General features: G+C 41.6%; 1 protein-coding gene across 1 annotated transcript in view; it reads left to right on the forward strand.

Annotated features, from left to right (window-relative positions):
* The window catches only part of GSAP (gamma-secretase activating protein), a 40,290-nt gene that overhangs the window by 12,269 nt on the left and 8,116 nt on the right, over nt 1–19,905 (forward strand). Inside the window, exons 12-24 of the mRNA XM_088533179.1 lie at nt 654–739; nt 4,740–4,817; nt 7,002–7,079; nt 7,522–7,614; nt 8,820–9,037; nt 9,336–9,405; nt 10,031–10,113; nt 10,770–10,823; nt 14,089–14,214; nt 14,688–14,743; nt 15,150–15,181; nt 16,395–16,456; nt 17,900–17,995. Of these exons, the coding sequence (XP_088389305.1) occupies nt 654–739; nt 4,740–4,817; nt 7,002–7,079; nt 7,522–7,614; nt 8,820–9,037; nt 9,336–9,405; nt 10,031–10,113; nt 10,770–10,823; nt 14,089–14,214; nt 14,688–14,743; nt 15,150–15,181; nt 16,395–16,456; nt 17,900–17,995 (1,132 nt within the window). The remainder of the gene's footprint in view (nt 1–653; nt 740–4,739; nt 4,818–7,001; nt 7,080–7,521; nt 7,615–8,819; nt 9,038–9,335; nt 9,406–10,030; nt 10,114–10,769; nt 10,824–14,088; nt 14,215–14,687; nt 14,744–15,149; nt 15,182–16,394; nt 16,457–17,899; nt 17,996–19,905) is intronic.

Genomic DNA, 19,905 nt, shown 5'->3' on the forward strand with positions numbered 1-19,905 from the left:
ACCATCTGAAAGTTGGTGAGCTGCATCCTGTCCCCAGGATCCCTCAGTACTAATGCAGAAAGCTCAGTGTGGTGGTGCTGAACGTGCAGGTGCTCTAAATGGGCAGTGTGTCCTGTTATTGCTGATATGGGGAAAAAAAACCCAGCACTTGTAGGAGCTTCGTTACCTTATATATGTATTTTCTTCCCCTCAGGATTCTTGACAAAGAAGGTAGGAAAAAACTCTGTAAAAGTGAAATCTTTTCTTGGAGACTGAGGGGGGAACCCAAAGCAGATTGAGTACAACCTTCTGTTGCATGTTCTGCATGGAAAAAAACCCAGCACTTGTAGATTTAAAGATATGCAAAACCATTAAAACCCTGCTAGTGTGAGAATGAATGTCATGGTATAACATTCTAGATGAGCATTGTTAGGATTTTGTCCTTTTCTCACTATTTCCACTGAAGTTGGTGTGCCTGCTTGCAGGTTAAAATACAACTTTACAGTCATAAGTGGTAGAGACGGACTCCAAAGCATTTCAGTTCTCATATGTAATAGATGACTTTATTTCCAAAACTGGGCAGAACTTGCTTTTGCTTTCTTGTGTTTTCTTTCTTTTGTGATGAATCAGTGTGGATGAGAAGATTTATGTAGTGATCTTTTATTTGCTTGTAGACTTGTGAATTTTGGATATGGTTACTGTCAAGACCAGGAGGTTGTGCCTAAATCTTTGAATCTTCAGGTTTTTACAAGTAAAGCAGGTAATGCATAAATACAATATTGTTATATTAAAATATTTTACAAATGTAACTGTCATAGAGTATAATAACAAATAATAAGAATTTCCTCATAAGAGACTACACTGAATACTTCGTGGTTTTTTGAACGTGAGACTTTTCCTTTAGAGTGTATTTGACAGGTCTCTGTGAGGAGAGGGAAAAGTGGTAGTAGATAAGTCTATTTCTGGTTTTTGTTGTGAGAGTTTTTTATTATTGATTTTATTTTTTATTTGTTTGTTATGTCCAGGACTTCCTAGGGCTTTATACACTAGCATTCAAACAGTCATCCAGAGCATTACTGGTAGCCCAGGAGCTGATATAATGCACTCGTCATGCGAAGCTTCTCTGGCTAAGCATGTGCAACATTTTGTGCTGCTTCCAGAATCCAGGTGCTCTTAAAGCACAGCTGTGTCAAACCACATTGATGTAAAAAGCAAAAAATATGTTGTAAAAGCAGTAAATTCAAAAAGGGGACTAGTTGTGTTACAGGCAGTGTTCAGTATATATAACGCTAAAGTTAGTGTATGATATTTATTGGTTTAGTAAGTATAAGTTGCTAGGTGTTACTTAAACCGTTAGGGTTTAGGAATTTTCCTTCATCCTAATGCAGAGCACAGACTTTTTCTGATTTGAAAACTAGCCTCATGAGACAGCCAGTCATCTCAGAGAGCTGCAGTTTCACCTTCCCAATCGGCCATACAACCAGGCAGCAATGGAGCTGATTAGCCTTTGAATAGGCTGCAGAATGGCACGGAGTAAGATACATTGCAAAAGTGGCTTAGCATCTCATTTAAGGGCTTCCCTATGCACAGGAGTGAATTGCTGAGATATTTGCCAGTTATACTGGAGTGACCATTGATGTAAATCAAGTAAAATAGAGTTTCTTTACACTTTTTCTTTTCTTTACAAACACAGGCAGCACTTTATAAAGTTTATAGGGAAGAAAATAGAAATAAGAAACAGTCAAGTTTCAGTCTACCAGAATGTTGACTGGGCTATTTTTAGTCTCTGCTTTTAAGATGATATTTTTTAGATGCCTTTCATATACAAGCTACCTGTCCAGTAATGGAAAATGTTATTAACTTGCACATACGTGTTTCCTTCTGCACTTGCACTCTCCAGGGTTTGTCCACACTCAGGCACCTGCTTTTACCCTAGGGAGAGTTTCTGTCTTCCTCTCACCAGACTGTTGACCAATTACCCTGAAGTAAAATATTCTTTTTGCAATCTGGCAATACAGTGGTTAAATTCCCTGTAGAACCTATCATGCTATTAACAACAAGTAGTAAGTATTAGTAGTAATGACTATTAATATTTATGTTGCTATTTGTTCCATTAAGCCATCTTTTGCAAAGAATAATTGGAATAAATTCCCAATGGAATATTCCATGCAATTCCCTAGTCAATAAACTGTTACTAACTACAGCCAATCTGAACTCAGGGTGAAATCACTCTCTTTCTTGAATTTCCATAATAGAAGCAAAGTAGCCCTGTTGCTCATGTTCAGCACAACCAAGACAAAATGTCTACAAATAAAAATGCTAATGTACTCTGAGAGATTAGCTGAGATCATGCAGTTCTAATCTTGGAAGTGACTGTGTATGTTCAGCACTTGGTTATTTGTGGTTGTGTTTTCTTTTGATGCTTTAGAAGTACTTTTCTGTGAAACTTACTGGATTTTCAGAAAAAGAGGGACAGTAAGACAGTATAAATCCTGGATTACCCTCACCTAATTTTATCCACGTAAAAGTTAAGTGCCTGGACTACATTTATAGAGAGAAATAAGCCTCTCCGGAGGATGATTGCTTCCTTCTGTTTTCCTTCATTTGCCGTAGAAGGAGCCTAAACTGGTGATGTTTGGATGACTGAGGTTAGGCGAGACAAGTCTCTCCTGAGCGTGTTCCAGCAGCAAGCTGCTCTAATGCAGCTGCACGTGTGAGTGCAGGACACTCGGTGCCACGTTGACATGCGTTGGAGCTTCGTGTTTCGGGTTTTAAGTGAAGAGAAGTTGCGGGGCTGCACTTAAGTTTTCTAACAAAGTCTTTGTGTCTTCATGTCTGTACTAATGACTCTCAAAAACTTCTGTGGCGTGCTGTTTATTTACCAAGTGGCAGAGTTCTAATTGCTATCTCTGCTGAATATAGAAACTTATATTCTACACAGTTAGAACTTGATTTTTATATGTTGCCTTTTCCTGCCTCTCTACACTGTTTTTAGTTCCTGAAAAGGAATTTTAATTCCTGAAAAGGCAAGCATATCTACATGTATCTCTGTTCTCATATTCTAGCGCCTAGTTCAAACTTCTGTTACATTTTCAGTGGCAGCTCTGTGACTGCCAAGACAGTATTAGCTGTAATGGTGCCTCATGGGCACTTGCTGATCTGACTGCCATTCTCCTTTTATTTGTGTTAGTGAAGCACCATTTAATTATACTACCTATCATTTGTAATTCAGGTTGTTAATGTTTTGACCAGTATCCTAGGGGTGGAAGTGCATGCATCTCATCGGTAGTCCCCAGAGCCACTGCTTTTTGTGATCACTTTGCATATAACCCCCCGATACCTTAAGCTAAATAGATTCCCTTGCGTTCACTTGCATGTTGTGCAATTTATGGGACAGCATACGCTTTATCCTCCAGCTTGCAAGGAAGAAATTTGTAGTGTCAGAGCAGAGCTGTTGGTAATAGAACAGCATCGTGGGTTTGCTGGATCCAGTCCAGTCTCCCTGCTGAGTCTTGATGCTGCTACTTTAAAAATTATGCATGCTCTGAAAGATGCCCGGAGCTCTGGCAACATGCCCATCTGTTCTCTAAATAATTTAAACATCCAAGGAAAACTGTATCAGGCTTCCCATCAATGTTCAACCTGGTGAAAATAAGCAGAAAAAAAAATCTCAGAAAATTCTTTACCTTCCCTTCTCACCTGACCAAGTGTGAGGTGCCTTGGTCAGATTTGTGTCACAGCTATGGTGCAGCCTTGTGGTCTGAAGTACTTGACATTTAACTAAATAAAATATCTTTTAATTGTGCTTTTGTACTTGAGCTTTTTTTCCCCTCCCTGTATGCTTTGTATACAGTACTATGTTTTCTGTATACTTGCTATATATGAACCTTTATTTTTTTACAGAAGAATACTTTCATTAGCAGTGCTTTTATCTTTGCTAAAAGTTCATCACTTAGAAGAAGTGAATGACTATAGTTGTTGTTCAGTTCTCCCAACTGTGTTAGGAGAATGTGCTTTGGAAGCCCTTTCTAACATGAGTGCCAAAGCAGCTTGCCAAGACATGGAAGTGGTTTCAAGTATGATGTTTTGTTTTGTTTTTTAATAAGAGATAATCAAAGTAGTCTATCACTATGATTTAGAATGAGGATGGAAGAGCATTCCTGCCTGAAGTACCTCAGTTGAAATAGGCTTGTGACAAGGACTGTCTTTTCTCCTTAAAAAAAGAAAATTTGGCTGTTTGGACTGGAGAGTGCAGAAGGAGGTAGAAGGAATTTCTAGTATGAGAAAGCTCTAATTGCCTATCAAGCTGCTGCTGATATGAATTGATTATTTAGAAAGCCAAAAAACTTTGCATTTTACTATGTTGTTCTATAGATATTTTATAGTCCTTTAACAGAAAGTATCTTGAGGTAAGCTGAGGAGAGACAGTCCTGATGATTTTTTGACTACAAGCCTGAGCTCTGTGGGGAAGGGCTGCAAATGTAGTTTTGTACAGCAGAACAACTGGCTCTGCCGGAGCCCAGAATGGCATTACCCAGAGGGACACATCCTCTCCTCTGTTCTCCCACTCTGTGCATCACTAGGTAGGGGATAGTTAAAGAAATACATAACATGTATTTCCATATTTTGGCCTTTTTTGAGAGATTATTGTTATTTGTTTCTAATCTGTAACAGTCTTGCTTTGGTTTTGCAGCAGGAAGGTGTCCATGTCTACAAGTCAAACGCACAAGACAATTTTCCATCCTTTTTGTTTTTTTTAGGAGGCTTGTGCGTGTGTTGCAGTCCAGTCTCTGATACTCCTGATGAAATAACATACTCCATATATTTCTTACATAAAGGTAAGATTATCCCCATCAGTTAACTTGCTTTGTTTTGGGGGGTAACTTTGGGGAGTCACAAATTGCTTGGCAAAACAGGAAGCTGCCTCAGGCTGTGGACAATGTAAACTGCTGGGGCTGGTGTTTTAAAGCTGGTGGCTGCGTGTGGCTGCTGAATTGACCTTCTGGCTGCAGACTTGCTCAACAAGTTGTTTCAAGCCAGTGGCTTCATGATGACACTTAACGGGTCTAGGTGGTATTTCTAGGCGGTCTTTGCGACATGCTGAGCGCACGCAGCATCAGTGAAAGCTGTGGGAGCTGCAGGTGTGCTGTACTTAGGCCTAAGGACTCGGTGCCTAAGAAATGAAGCAGCAGCTCTTAGCCTGAACATGTAGGTGGAGTTCAGTTCAGCGCTTCCTCTTCACATGTGCAGCACCCACTGACTTGAAGAATAGTGTGTGCAAGTGGTGTCCTAGCTCTTAGTTTCAGGCTCTGTTTATTTTCTTGGAATGAGTGAAGCATCGTTTCCTCTTGACCAGAGATATTTGCAAAATATCTTCAATTTGCTAAATGGAGGAGGGAGATGACTTATTTCTCAGTAAGAAGCTGCACAGAATGGAGAAGCTGTGTTCAAGCAGGCAACATGCTTCTGTTTTGCCTCAGGTCTCTGCTTTTGTGCCTCAGGAATATGACTGAGGGCTTCAGCGCTGGGAGCTGCTCTGACATGTTACTTTGCCGCTGGAACTGAATTTTTGGGTTCTCGGGGCATTAGCAAACTGTGAAGAAGCTGTTTGGGTGTGTCAGCAGCCGGCAGTGGTTCACAGTGAAGGGCCGACTTCCTCAGATGCGTCCTGTGCCGAGGGACACGCATCTCTCTGTGTGTCTGTGTGTGTATCGGGGGAGAGTGAGGGTAAAAACGGTGCTGATTTTGACCAGCTGCAGCTGGAATGACCATGGAATGGGTTGGGTATGTGTGTTTTTATTTTTTTATTTTTTATATGGAGTTTTTGGATTTGTGCTACTGCCACAAAGGCAGCAGCATATCAGGAGCAAGTCCCTTTTTTGTGACTCCTTAGGAGTTCAGTCTGTGCTGTAGCATCTGCACTCTTGAAGGAGGACTTGCTTTTCCACATGGATGCAAATCCCTCCTGATGGGGGGGCTGATGTAGCATCAGTGCAGAAGTGGTGACATTGCTGGTGTGTCCTGCAGTGCTAGCACTAGCTTAGTTCAGATTAGTCAGTAATGGTTGGGTATCCTGAGTTATAGCCATGCATCTCTAGCAAGTTTTGGTCGCTGTCCAGTGTCAAAGAAACTGTTTCTTTTAGGTTTCCCTTTTATCTATAGGGTTGCTCTTGGTCCTGGAAATCTGTTGTTTCTTTTTTGCCGCAGCATGAAAATTCTGTTGGGGTCAAGAATCAAAGCCCAGTCTACCTGAATGGGTGGAGGAAACACAGTTCACCCACTTTTTTTTTTTTTTTTTTTTTTTCCTTTAGGGATCTTATAGACTATAGATCTATCTTTATTCTGTGTTTTCACACAATTTTAGGTAGTATAATAGATCATGAGAGCACTTATGCCATGTGCAATCACAGGCGTTTGGAGATGAGTCATTATCCTCCAGTTACCTGAATCTTCAGTTTCTTTCAGAGGTTGATGGCCTGTGCTCTACTTACTGGACCAAGGAAGAAGTTTGGTGCAAGCCTAGAATAAAAGAACATCTGTGCTGGTGCTAAGTTCATGCAAGTGTAGTGGGTCTGGAAGTAGATAGTGTCTTAAGCTGAGGTGAACTAAGTTGGAGCAACAGGGTTAGCAGATAAACAAATCGGAGGTTCTGTAAAGCAGTTCAAGTATCACCAAAATATGAGGTGCAACCATATAAAGGATTTTGGTTTTTGAGGGGGAGGTATTTTTACACAAAAGCTCACTCAGGAATGGAAAGCTTCTTCAGACAGGAACATAGGCTGTGTAGTGTGTGGCCAGTTTTTGTATGCTAAAAACTGTGCTGCGTGGGTGCAGGTCTGCAGTGTGCGCAGCACCTCTGTTTAGTGTGAAGGAAATCCATCTGCACAGATAAGCACATAAAGTAGCCTGAAATGTCACTGTTTGGGTGAACTTGCATTGCTGAAAATTTTAGCTATAAAGTTGTAACGTGACTTGTAACAGGTGGATTTTTTCTTTTTTAATACTATTATTTTTTTCCCCAGGTTACAACAAAACCTTCACAGTCTCTCTAGAAAGAGCAGAAACCCATCAATTGAAGGAAGTAGCCTTTTTGAATCTTGGTAGGTTATTGGTGATGTTTTGCTGTGTGACTGTCATTCTCTGTCCCTGGTAGGGAGACAAGTGGTTAATTCTTCTTTAAGATGAGAAGAAATATATGTATTTTTTCCTCTTTGCTTAACTTTTATGTTTGGCATTTGGTATTGCAATACTTCACAGTTAGTAAGCAACTGCCTCTGAAACTCACTCAGCTTCTACTCTAGCAATCAGTTGGTGAGTTTTGAGTGTCTTTAACCTCTTGAGTCTTCCCCTAGAAACTCAAATATAGTTATAGTATTTCTTGTGTTAACAACACAACAGCTGCTTTTAATTAAGTCCTTTTATATTTCCTAGACAAAATCAATTCCTTCCAAGCAAAATGGGGCAAGATGAGAATCATGTGAAACAACCTCTTAGAGTAAATAAGTGAACAAGTACTAATTTGCCTATTATTTCTTTAAATAGATTATTATGTGGCTGCTTATTTGCCTGGTCAGTTCCTGCACCTCCTGAATATTCAACATCCTGATCTCCTGTGCTACAGTTTGTTTCTGACAGGTACAGTACTGCTGCTTTGATGAAAACTTGTTCAAATCTCTTTACAAGAAAGTTGAGCTTCCACAAGAGTTGCTTTATTGCACTGTGTGCCCTAGAAGAGAGATTGAAAAATAAGAACCACGTTATTGCCTCTTCCATTTTAAAAAGAGGTTGTGACCTTTCTTACTTCATCCATTATGTACTTCTAACTTGTGAAATGGAAGAAGAGTTTTCACTGAATTTGAAAATCTTTGCCTTGGTTTCACAGTTTCCTTTCCCCCACTTTGCCCATGCTTACTGGTTCTCTGCTGCTCTCAAATTTCTCATGGAGAGGTAAATTTGATTTTACATTTCCTTCCTCCAATTGAGTTGCTCTAAATGTGTCTGTTCGGAGGGTGTGGGGAGAGGAAATATGTGTTTCCTTCACCTGATCAGACTGATGCAACTTGATTTAGAGTCTCATCTGAGAGGCACGTTATTTCATTTCCAACAAACATGTCTTTATAGGAAATGGATTATTTTTGGAGGGTCTTTGTTTGAAATCAGAAATCCTTTTTTCTGGGTGAGAGAAAGGTAAGCGGTGGTCACTGCTGCAGGGGCACTGAGGAACCAAATATGTGGTTCTTATGTATATTTACTTAAATATTTTGCTGCAGATGAGTGGAGAGATTACATGGTGGCCCTGATCTCTCTGATGCAAAGGCTCTGGAGTTCTGTAGCATAGTGCTGTGGTGGTGTGTGTGGTGCTAGAATAAATAAAGTGGTTTTGATCCAGTGCTTTAGTTGGTAATTGTATTTGGTCTTACTGGGAAATCACGATACATCCTAATACAAGGATGTGCTGTGATTGTAAATATGAGACTTCCAAGCTGTAGCCATGCTCAGGTGCCAGGTCCATTATTTTATCTGTATTAGCAGCCTGGTGCCCTTCCCTGCCCTGTCCTACATATCCTCATTTGTTCTGCTCCATTTTGTGGGTTTCAGAGCTGTGCAGCTTTCCTGCTGCGAGAGTAGGGAAGGGTTGCGTTGGATGTGGACATTGCTACCTATTTATTCCCTCTCCTCAGCCAACAACATTGCTCTTGAGCACAGTACCAGTGCACGCAGCGCTAGGAGCAAACTGTTTCTTTGTGCTGGGGACTAGGGAGTGTTGGGAGGAGACGGTGCTGGTAGCAGCCAGATTGGACTTTGTGAGGCCTTTCTCTCCTCAAACCTGTGTCCTTCAGGCGAGGATGCAAGAATTGACCTGTTGCCCAACTGCTCCGTCCAGTCCCCGCTGGTGTCGACTGTTCTGGATCGCGGCGCAGGGAGCCTCTACGCCGTGAGCATCAGCAGCGGTGCCTTGCTGCGGTTCCTGCGGAGCAGCCGGCGGGACAGCGAGCGGCTGGCAGCCCTGCACTGCGCTCTGCTCTGCGCTGGGAGCACAGCAGACTTGGAAAGGCAGGTGGGAAGAGAGCCTGCTCCGGGTTCCTTGGCTGACATCTCATGCAGAGTGGGGTCAGGGGATGGTACCACACAGAAGTAATTCTGATCCACATGTGCCTTTTGGTAGTACCACAAGACTTGTCAGCTGGGCTGCCCAAAGTGCTTTATTGGCCAAAGCTGTTCTGAAAATGTTATCCCATATATTCAATATATCCCCAAAATCAGGGATCTTGAATCAAGGTTCCTGTGACCTGTTTCCAGTCTCTTACAGCACAGGCTTAAGCAGAGAGATGTGTTATCTGTTTTCATTCTTACAGATTATTTGGTGGATTTCTGAGAACCTGTCAACATGCCATAGTTTTGACCCCATTCAAGAATTTATCATTGGTAGGTATTTTTTTTTCTTCATACTAGGGTAGAATGGCTAACTTGGAATTTAAGGAGAAGCCACAAAATGACTCTTTTTTCCCTAACATTTTGATTATAATCTGTATTAATAGATCTTCATGTGTCAGTGTCAGTAGTTTGGGAGATACATAGATCAGAATGGCTGCAGAACTCCCCAAATGCAGGCTTTTGTCTACTGGGACAAATAGTTGTTTTCATTTTTTTAGGTCACTGAGGAGCAAATTCTCTGCCTTGCACTGATTGGGTATCTGGGATGTAAATAACTGCTCTTGGAAAGGAGTAACAAATCTGGTGTAGCCCAGCCCAGAGTGTTTTGTCGTGGTGCTTTGGCACAGCAGGACAAGCTGTGCCGAGCGATTCCCCGCACAGCCGGTGCGTGTCCTGGGTGGGACCCGTGCGGGCTGACTTGGCTGCGCTTCCCCTTCCCCCTTCGTGCACAGAACGGGACTGGTTCCACCGTGGGGGAAGCTGCTCCGGAGTTGGCACCAGAATTTGTCCCTAAACAAGTGTTAGACAGACACGGAACACACTGTAAAGTGCGTTCTCGATAACAGATAAGTTTATGTATCTCAATGTTCTTCTGCCCTTCTCAATGTTTTTACAGCCTCCCTGTACTGCAGAATGTGCCCAGAAATGTGCAATCTGGATAAACTTCTGCCATACACATCCCTGCTTGACTGGACTGGGGTAAGAGCACAACTGGTGCTTCCATTAACAACTGGAGAGAGTCTGTTTTCCTTTAGTAAAACCTGCCATGTGACTTGATTGTATACGTCATCTCTTCTCAGATATGTTCTAAATCCATATTTGTGCTTTATGTCCATTTTATTTTGTTGAGTCTTAATGTTAGTAGTGTCTTTCACAGGCCCTAATTTCCTCAGATAACTTCATTTATAAAATGTTACTGTAGTTTTATTGTAGTTTCTGTAATGTAAAGGATGATTAATTTGCTGGAGTTTGGAACAAGACACTACTTGCCTATTGTACGATATTTGTAATGGATACAAAGCCAGTAACCAACAGTTATTTCCAAGGCAAACAGTTTTGAGAGACTGAAGGTTTATGAGTAAGTTTGCAGAAGCATAATAATTTTAAGACATTTACCATTTACCAAATAGCAAATTTGAACTTTTGTAACTTACCATGTTCTAATGTTATCTTTTTCTAAATGGGATCAATGAGAAAAAAATGCCTTCTTTCTCTTCAGCAAAACTGAATGTGCAGTTTGAATTAGCTAGATTATTTCCCAAAGGAAATGGGTAACAGAAATTCATTTAGATACTCAAATAGGCTCTGTTTAATGACAAGTGAATTACGTTCTTAATGTTTGTATGTATTTATAGGTAATCCCTGGAGTAACATGTACGACAGACATTATTTCTCTTCCTATATTAGAGGTGAGTTTCTCTAGAAAAATATGGTCATGCTTACAGGTAGGAGCTTTGTTTTTACTTTTAAAAACTACATAGTAGTACAGTATTGGAGTGCACGGCCCTGTCGAAAAATACAGGTGAACAGAAAATTGCCCTGTTGTAAATGTTGTGGCCCTTTCCATAAAATATCAGTCTTCCTGACTGATGTTTGCTAGGTCAAAAATGTGTGTGTGTGTTTTGTTTGTTTTGTTTGTTTTTGTTTTTTGTTTTTTTTTTGTTTTTTTGTTTTTTTCTTCCTTAAGAGACTTCTTCAGTATCTCCTTCCCTCTGGAGAAGGCCCTCTCCAATAATTAATTCTTTCCAGACTGGATTGATTCCTCGTCGCTTTGTGACTTTGCTAGTTGCAGGTAAACATCTTGGCACAAAAGATGTATGGAATTTCTCAGTGCACATTTCCACTTTGGTGGGAATGGCTTGAGGCAGATTTCATTGTGCTCCCCTTGGTGCTTGTGGTTCATGACCCTCCCTTTGTTTTGTCCAGAGCATCCTGTGATTGCACTGATGTCAGGGATTTGGCTACCTAAATCTAGACACATTCCTGTGCAGCCTGGAAAAGGCAGTAAGCTGCATGGGGAGGAGCACATGCTGTTTGGCTAGGAAGCTCTGTACTTTCCATTGAAAACAAGATGAATGATTCTTCCCATCTTCCTTTTCCCTTCCTCTACTGTCTGCAATTTAGGAAAACACTTCACATTTTCCCAGGGCTACCCACACGTGGTCTCTTGATTCCTCTGGGTGCACGCTCTTGATACATGAGAACATTGTGCTGTGTGGAACTTCAGTGAGGTGGGAGCCGCTTTTCCCCTGAGTCCTTAGAGCTGGCTCACAAAACTTGGGTTCTGACAAAACCTCTTACAACTGGTGACGTTGCCCCCTGTCCCCTCGCCCTTCTGCAGTTCCCTTGCAGCCGTAGTGCTTCTCATGGCTGTGATCTGTGAGTTGAGCCTTGCGTGCTTTGCTTGGGGAGGCTGCCCTGGGAGATGAGACACCTGGGAAAATCTGGGCTTGGAATTGTGTTGCCAGATAATCCATGTAATTCACCAGGGTCAAAGTTAGCAGGCCTTTAATTTGTCTGAGATTGAACCTCAAATCCCTGGGGGCACATGCCTTTAACAGCTATACTTCCTGATTGTGGAACTCATTTCCTATTTCTGTCTGAAACCTAAACAGACCAAAAAGGTCAGAGTTGAGCTAAAGACACCTATTTCCTGCTACTTTTGACTGCAGATTGCTCTGTCTGTCTGGTGAGGACAGATATAAATACCCAGGGTTTGCTGCTGTGGGTGCCCTGTACCATTCCAGGCACACAGAGCTTTAACTTCAACTTTCAGTTGGTGTTTGGTCTCGTGTTGCATTCAGGCTCTGGTGAAGAATCTGGTCCTGTGTGCGTTATTTCTGTTGCATCAGATTTTACGGTATTTCACCAAAAAGGCAGCAAGTTGCTCACCCGAGAAGCTTTCTCCAATCCTTGGGCATCCCTGCTGGCTCCGGGAGCGCTCCCTGGCCGCGCTGGGAACGCCAGAGCCCAGGGAGGGCTCTCGGGAGCTCGTCCTGCACCGCGAGCCGGCAGCCTTGCCTGCCTGCTGTGCCTGCCACACTCGGCAGTTAATTCCTCACAGTCCAGAAAGGTCTGCAAAATTAGCACCACTTCAGACCGCGTGAAGGAGTCTTGTCTCTCAAATCTTTGCCCGGAAGATCACAGATTTAATTACAATACTCCTTTATTTTCAGTTTTTTAATTTTTATAACACCTAAAGACAGTGCAGATCTTCAGTGACATCTGCTTTTAATTCCTGACAGTCTGCCCCTTCCTGGCAGAGACAACATAGGAAAGAAACTTGCTCTTCTACATCCCCCTACCATCAATCAAACTTGTGTGTGGCCCAAGTGCATCTTTGTAGTGGTAGTGCTGTGGCAGTTGCACAAACTGGTCACTAGATGATACCCTTACTCTCTAGTCTTTGTTTTTTTGTTTTTTTGTTTTTTGTTTTTTTTTTTCCCCACTAGCTTCCAATTGTAACATTTATGCAACGCTGTGGTAATCCACCATAGATCTTGTTAATCAGCCCCAGCAGGATGAACATATGGTGCTGTATGTCCTTCTAGTTTCCAGCTGCAACGTATAACTAGCCTGCAGCAAAAAATGCATTTACTTTCCTGCTGCAGCCGCAACACTAAAGCAGGAATCAGCCCTGGCAGTGAGGGGGACGTGACTGGCAGCAGGGGGTCCCTGCACGCTGCTTCCACGGGCAAGTGGTAGTCTCGAGTAGGAAATGCGTTAAGGATGTCTGGAGTTTTCTTCTAAATTTATTGCCATTGCCTTCCTTCCCCTTCTTTTCTGAAAAATCCAGCATATAACAAGTAAGGGGAGTATTGTGAATCCAAGCTCTCTGCCTGCTCATGTTTCTACTGCAGTATCTCTGCTGGAAAGGTAGATGGGTAGGGAAAGGAAGGGCAAGTACCATGTTTTCATCACCCCTTCATGGTCAGTGGCCTTAAATCTCTCTAGCCAGCCTAGGAACTGGCTCAGGAAACCAGTGCGTGTTTGTTTGTTTCCTCCTGTCTGTTCACAGCTGGGTTTAAATCACTTTCAGTGCTGGAGTCAAAGGTTTTAGAACTGCTGTGGGAATGTTTGGATTATATTTCTTTTCTGGGTTGAGAGTCTGTGGTTGGCCAATGGATGTTTGCAGTGGAAGTATTAATGCAGCTTGAAAATACTGCTAGCCTGCAGCTGCCAGGGTCGGAACGTTTCTCTGCTCAGAGCTACTAGGAAACCAGAGTGGGATTTATGTGACCTACTGTAAATATTTATGTGGAGTTGGTTGACTGAGGCACCTTTTCAGAGTTGGTGGAGCCCTAGGCAGTGTGGTTGGCGTGGGATGTAGTTTGGTTCTTCCCTTCCTAAACCAAACATCCACAGCGGGTCTTAAAAGCACCCATTGCTCCCAAGGGACTGCAACAGGGCCAAGGTAGCAGGTACCTGCCCTGCAGCCACCAGCTCTTGAGGTAGATCCTACCCTGCTGTTAAATGTAAAGAACATTTAGGACAAATTTTAAGAAGTATTGCAAAAAGAATGCAGTTGTTTTTGTTCTTTTTTTTTTCCCCCCTTACTATGTTGTTATCTAACTACAGATATTGCCATTCCTTTCAGACATTTAATGACAGGTTTATTAGATATTTCCATGATTGTGCAAATCGTATTCATGTTTTCCCCACAATGTTTTGCAGGTTCAAAACTCTAAAGGCTTCTGGGATAAACTGAACTTAAACCTGGAAAGTGTGAAGTATGCAGAGCCCCACCTGCATTACCACAACAACGTCCTGCGGAGGGAATGGCTTAACCTTTCCGAAGAGGTAAGTTTGAATTCATTGAAATAGCCTCCAGAGCCCTCTCTTAAATGAGATCTCTTCAGGTTTTACAGCTAAACATAGAAGATTATCTTTTTTATTATTTTGTTCTTATTATTTTGTTTGTTTTGAATTTGTCAAGGATGCAATTGGGATAAAGAAATGGGAAGTTAGTTGTAAGAGGTGTAAAGACTTTCAATCATTTTATTTACAAAGTCATTGTCTGTAAAATTTACTCTTAAAATAATGAAGCAGAACAAAAGCAGAGCTTGCACATAGCTATAATTATCATGCAGTTTAGATGTGTGTGGGTGCTTCTGCGTGTAGGTGGTGGGAAGATTGGTTGAAGGCCCACTGTGCTTATTTCCATTTAAAGGGAAAATCAACTTAATTTCTCTTCTGCCTTTCATCAGGAAGTATTTTAATTGGCCTTCTGGTTTGTTTGTTCACTTGGAGATTTTTGTTTGTTTACAATTCAGAAAGAGGAAAGAACCACCACAGCGTATTTGAGGAATATTTTTGAAAATGCAAAAAAGTAGGTACTATTATATTTGCTTATGTTTTTGAAATGTGTTGAAAGATTTAAATATGTTCTCTAGTATGACTCATTAGATACCTGATCAGATACTTTGCTCTGAATAAAGTTATCTAGCTGATAATCAAGTGTTGGAGTCCTTAAGATCATTACCTCTTGATCTGAAATACTCAGACTTCCTACATAAGGGAGTTTATGCTAGATCTGAAGCCTTCTTATGCAACCTAGGCAGATAAAATTCTTTTTATGCTATTTAATATTTTATTAAATGAAGTCGTAATTACAGTTCTTGGATCTCTCTTTCTGCTTTTTAAAAACTGAAGGGTTGTTTAAGCTTTTTGATGTCTTAAAGAAATTCTTTAGAGCAGTATTTATGAAACAAGCTGATTTTTGTTTCCAACCCCAGGGTGTTGTCTCATCTGGACGCTTGGGACTGCGGTAAGTAGAACTTTTGCCTGTGTAGGCCTTAGCTGGAAGGTTTGTTAGAATATTTCCATCTAGTTGTTTTTGGCTGAAAAATGAATTGCCACGAGTATTTTCAGCATGGAAGAGTTTGAGGGATGAAGATGACTGGTCATTAAATTACAGAAAAACATTCTTTCTGGTAGTAGTGATAGGGTCATATACTGACTAGGAATCCTTTATTTGTTATTACTTTTTCTTAAAGGTTCCAGCTTAACATAAGCCTTAAACCTTCTTCTGCCTAAGACATCTTTTCTCCAGGCTTTTTCTTCTGGGACCGAGTATAGATGACCCCATGTTATTGCTGAGTCTTGTCCCCTTAGGGCTGCCTCAGGTTCAGACTACAGGCCTGTTTCCAAAGATGCTCATTGATAAATCAGTCAGATTTGCTGCTCTTCCTTAGGAATGTCCAGATGGGTGCCAGCCACTAATGAGCATCAATATAATGTAGCTTTTCTGTATCTCCTCCTTCAGGTCCTTTAAAACTGAGCAGTGCAAGTCTTTGAGATGTTAAATGGTGAAGTAAATATATTTCGAACTGAACCAAGAGAGTTGGAAAGAACTTTGTAAAAATTTTAGTACTCTGTCCTGGAAAATATTGACATGGTTTTATACTAAAAGATGAAGCAGGTCATTCTCAGTAGACAGGAAGAACTGAGTAAGGAATGGAGGGTGCTGAACTTCAGCTCATGTTGGGCTGTGTCTTTTCTTATATTCTTCTTTCATGTAGTTAAAAGTTGTTTTTTCACACCTGCAAATCAAAATAACAGAAGCAGCCAGGCCAATGAAGAGGGGTTTTATCCTTAGAGAAGCTATCTAGCTGTTTGAACTGGTGTATCCCGGTGGTAACCCTAGCCTCTTTCCTCTACCAAGTTACTACAGTGTGATACTTCTCTTAAATATGAAAGCAAAGAGCATGCAAATGGAATGTGAAATGGTGCAAGAGGCTTGTGGTGTTTATGCAAAAATAATGTTGAAACATTTGAGGGAAAAGGTGGCAGCTACAGGATTATGTCCCATTCCTGAGTTCTCTTAAACAATCCTTGATTCTGTCCCTATCTTAGTTCTTCAGGTGAGTGAAGCACAGCTGTTGTTTGTGTGTGTTTCTACGTGCTTTTAAAGTTGGTTGAAGTCTCATGGTGTTTCCTGTAGCATCGTGTCCTTGAATGATTCTTGCTGTTTCTTCCAGAGGAAAGGCTCCCCCCTCTCTTCCAGGAGGAGGATTCTCAGCAGCAGTTACTGATGGGACTGGTACGTGCTCTGGTCGCCCTGCACACTAGAGGACGCACAGCCTCAGCAAATTAAAGATTTAGGTTTATAAGTTCCAGTACTGAGGGGGAAGCTCACTCAGAGTAGCAAAGGGACCAACCTGGTACTCCCTAAGTATCAGAGTTCTTGGCTTTCTTCTTAATAGGTCAAGATACCATGAGGCCCAGGAGAAAAACAGCAGAAAAAGGTTTATTTGTTAAAGTGGCTTTGCCCAATTCAACTTTTCTGTGGCTAGAAACTTATTCCATCTTTCTTGCACTTCATTTTAACCTGCTGGTTATTTTTAGGCTATTTTAGGCTCTTATAACCTGTGTTGGTGATTTCCCTACTTGCTGCTTCTCTTGGAGAAGATCATGGAATATTGCCCTGCTCCTACAGTTAACACCTCACTGTCTCTCTCCATTCTACCTCGCTTCCAGGGCTGTTCTGAAACCACTGCCTTTTTTCCCCATTTTTCACAGTGATTTCCTGTGTTTTCATCTCTTACCCTAATGCTTCTGGATGTTAACCTCAAACCCCTGCTTCTCCTCCCTCTGTTTCAGTACATATCTTGGCTTGTCTCTTGGTCTATTATTATTAGATATTGTATCACCAACATAAACTCTTCAGCTTGCCTTGGAAAGCCTCAACGCTGCATCTCTTACGGGCCCATCCATACTGACCTGGCAGTCCAAAGCCTCTTTATTTCCAGATTCTGCCCCTCATCCTCTGGAACTTCTGCACTGCTTCCCTTCAGTTTACTGGGAAGCAAGCAGCAGATCTTCCCTCGCTTTTCTCTGTGCTTTCCCAGTCCCTGCATTGCCCTGCTCACACACTGAGACTAATCTCCTTGGAAACTGCTTGAGACAGAGGTATTTTTTTATCACAGCGGACTTTGACGCAAGTAACAATTTGTAGTATTGCTCAGTCAGGAGCCAGGTGGGCCACATCACAAACGGAAGAGAAGTCAGAGAATATTTCAGAGAGAGACAGGTCAGGCAGTCGTACAGACCTTTTCATAATAAACAGCTGATTTTAAAGACTCTGTACACTGATATTTCATTAAATATTTTTATTTAACTTGAAACTGTATTAAATCACTCAGGTTATTTTGTTGCAGTTGTGCTAGTTAATTGTAGTAAAGTGCCCCACATTTATTTGTATATAATAATTACTTATACTCTCACAATTGCCATTCATGTTAAACTTTTCTCCCTGCTGTTCTTTAGAAGAAAGGTAAGGAAAGCTGTAGCACATCTTGTAATACTTGCCAAGTTTAACTTGGTTTGACTTGAAGAAATCTAAGACATCTAAGCTTTTTCTTCTTAAGAGCTGTTGAAAGTTAACTTAGTATTGATTTTGGTAGATTATAGTATATTTATTTAGTAGCTTTTGAATCTTTTAAGAGAGCATAGGGACTCTGAATTGTTTGCTTGTTTTTCTTAGATGGTCGCTCAGCTAAAGGATCACCTTATGAGGCATCTCCAGTATGTAGGAAAAAAGAAGATTGACCAAATAGTTTTGGATTACGTTGCAAATCTGGTTAGTATGAACTCACTAATGTGTTGGGGCAGAGGAGGTGTGTATGCTGTGTGCATATAGCATATGTTTGGTGGGAGGAGGCTTTTTTAAAGTTGTTTTTCCTCCAACTTTATCTTGCTCCTTAATAATTGTGTTGTTATAGAGTAAATAATAATACTTAAATAGTATTTAAAAGAATTGTGCTGGGCATTCAGAATACAGGACAATTTCCCTTTACAACTTGTACATATGTGGTCTGTTCCCAAAAGTGAAAATCTGAACTCATCCTGAAAGTGCCAGGGGAGTGTTGGTTAAAACCATTTTGTTTGCTATAGAATAAATCTGCCTTATGGCTTGAACAATGAAAGTGCCTCTAGGGGAAAAATGATGGATTAAGAAAAAAAAAATTCACCCCAATGCAGTGCAGAAGGTGATTTTCACCAGTGCCATGCATTGACTTGGATAGGCTGAGTGAGACAGTAGAGTCTTGCCCAGACAAATCCATATGACCTGCAGTGTGAACTTACTTCAGCATGCTTATTTTTCCATTTTTTCATCACTTCGAGAGACACTTTAAGTAGTAAGCTGTAAAACCTGTGCCTATTGTTGTGCACAGAAATTGTTGTACTTGTTTGTCTCTGTCTTGATCCCAAATCATCTCCGTGCAGAATGCAGAGTGAGGGCACTGAGAGCTCCTCTGGTGACTAGTCAATCCTGTTGTTTGTGCTAGCCCTGGATTCAGTAGGGTTTAGTCTATGTAGCTACTGGATGCCAGAAACTCCCCGTGCTGCTGTTTCCTAGAGCTGGACATCGTCAGAAATTTACTTTGCTGGTGCCTGCATCTTTTCAGAAGTCTTGTACAGGTCAGTTGCATGGCTAGTATCTGACCCACCACAACTTCTGTTGAGATTACGTCTTTGCCTGGAAGTTAGGTTCCAGTTTCACTCTACCAGTGAACCACCTGGCCAAGCTGTAATCGCTGATGTGCAGCTCTCTATTTGTGAATACAAAGGGAAAACTAAGGGAAAAACAGGAGCAGTATGGCATGGTCCAGTTTTGTTTGTCAAAGCAGTGCTGAAAAGAAGCAGAATGTGTGCTCCCCTTCATTACTTTTCAATTACATTTTTAACTTCACTAAAAATCATTTCTAGACCTCTAATTTTTGGAAAAGATACACTAAACAAATACAAGCCCCGTGGCTTGCACATGTTGGCTAGATCCTGTATCGTAGAAACCCTTTTATTGTTAGGCTTGGGTTTCTGTTTTTCCTAGTCAGAAATTTTCACATCTCTGACCTCCATGTCTCCTATGTGTTTGGAAGCAGGGAGTGAATCGTTTCCCTGCTGCTTCTAACAGTTTTCTGCCATATGTGTGTAGCAGTGCTACAGCTATGAAACAGGGAGGATTTGAAAGGAATTTGCTTGTGTGTTAGCCTCCTACAGTCTCTTTATCGCAGGTTTACTCTGTACTTGCCCTTCTCACTGTGTTTTAGCTGGACAGGTAAGCGGGGAGCCAGGTTATAGAGGCAGCCTGACGTGTTGCCCTGACAGCAGATGGAAAAGGGGCAGAGTGAACAGGCAGGCACAGGCAAGAGGAGCAGAAGAAGCTGTAGAAATGGCTCTTCAGGTGACTGCTGCGACTGCACTTTTCTGGCAGGTGTCTGTAGCTCATTATCAGGAGTGTTCCCAGCTGGGGAGAAGTAGGAGAGACTCCATTTGGATTTGGGTTTCCTCAGAAGGAAGGAAGAGTTTTGCTTCTGGAAGGCAACGAGGCCCTGTCTTCCTCCCTTTGCTCCCAGTGCTCTTGCTTTGGCTGCATTTATGGGGCTGTTCCTATGGAAGATCAGTGGGAGTTGAGCCTTCCTGGTCCCTAATGACTTTAGGGGAACTTGAGTTTACTCAGCCCCTCAGCCTAGAAACGCAGATGTTTCA

Source organism: Tinamus guttatus, unplaced genomic scaffold (assembly GCF_059628265.1).
Source record: "Tinamus guttatus ecotype Peru unplaced genomic scaffold, ASM5962826v1 Tinamus_guttatus_pri_ptg000489l, whole genome shotgun sequence".
Classification (NCBI taxonomy): Eukaryota; Metazoa; Chordata; class Aves; order Tinamiformes; family Tinamidae; genus Tinamus; species Tinamus guttatus.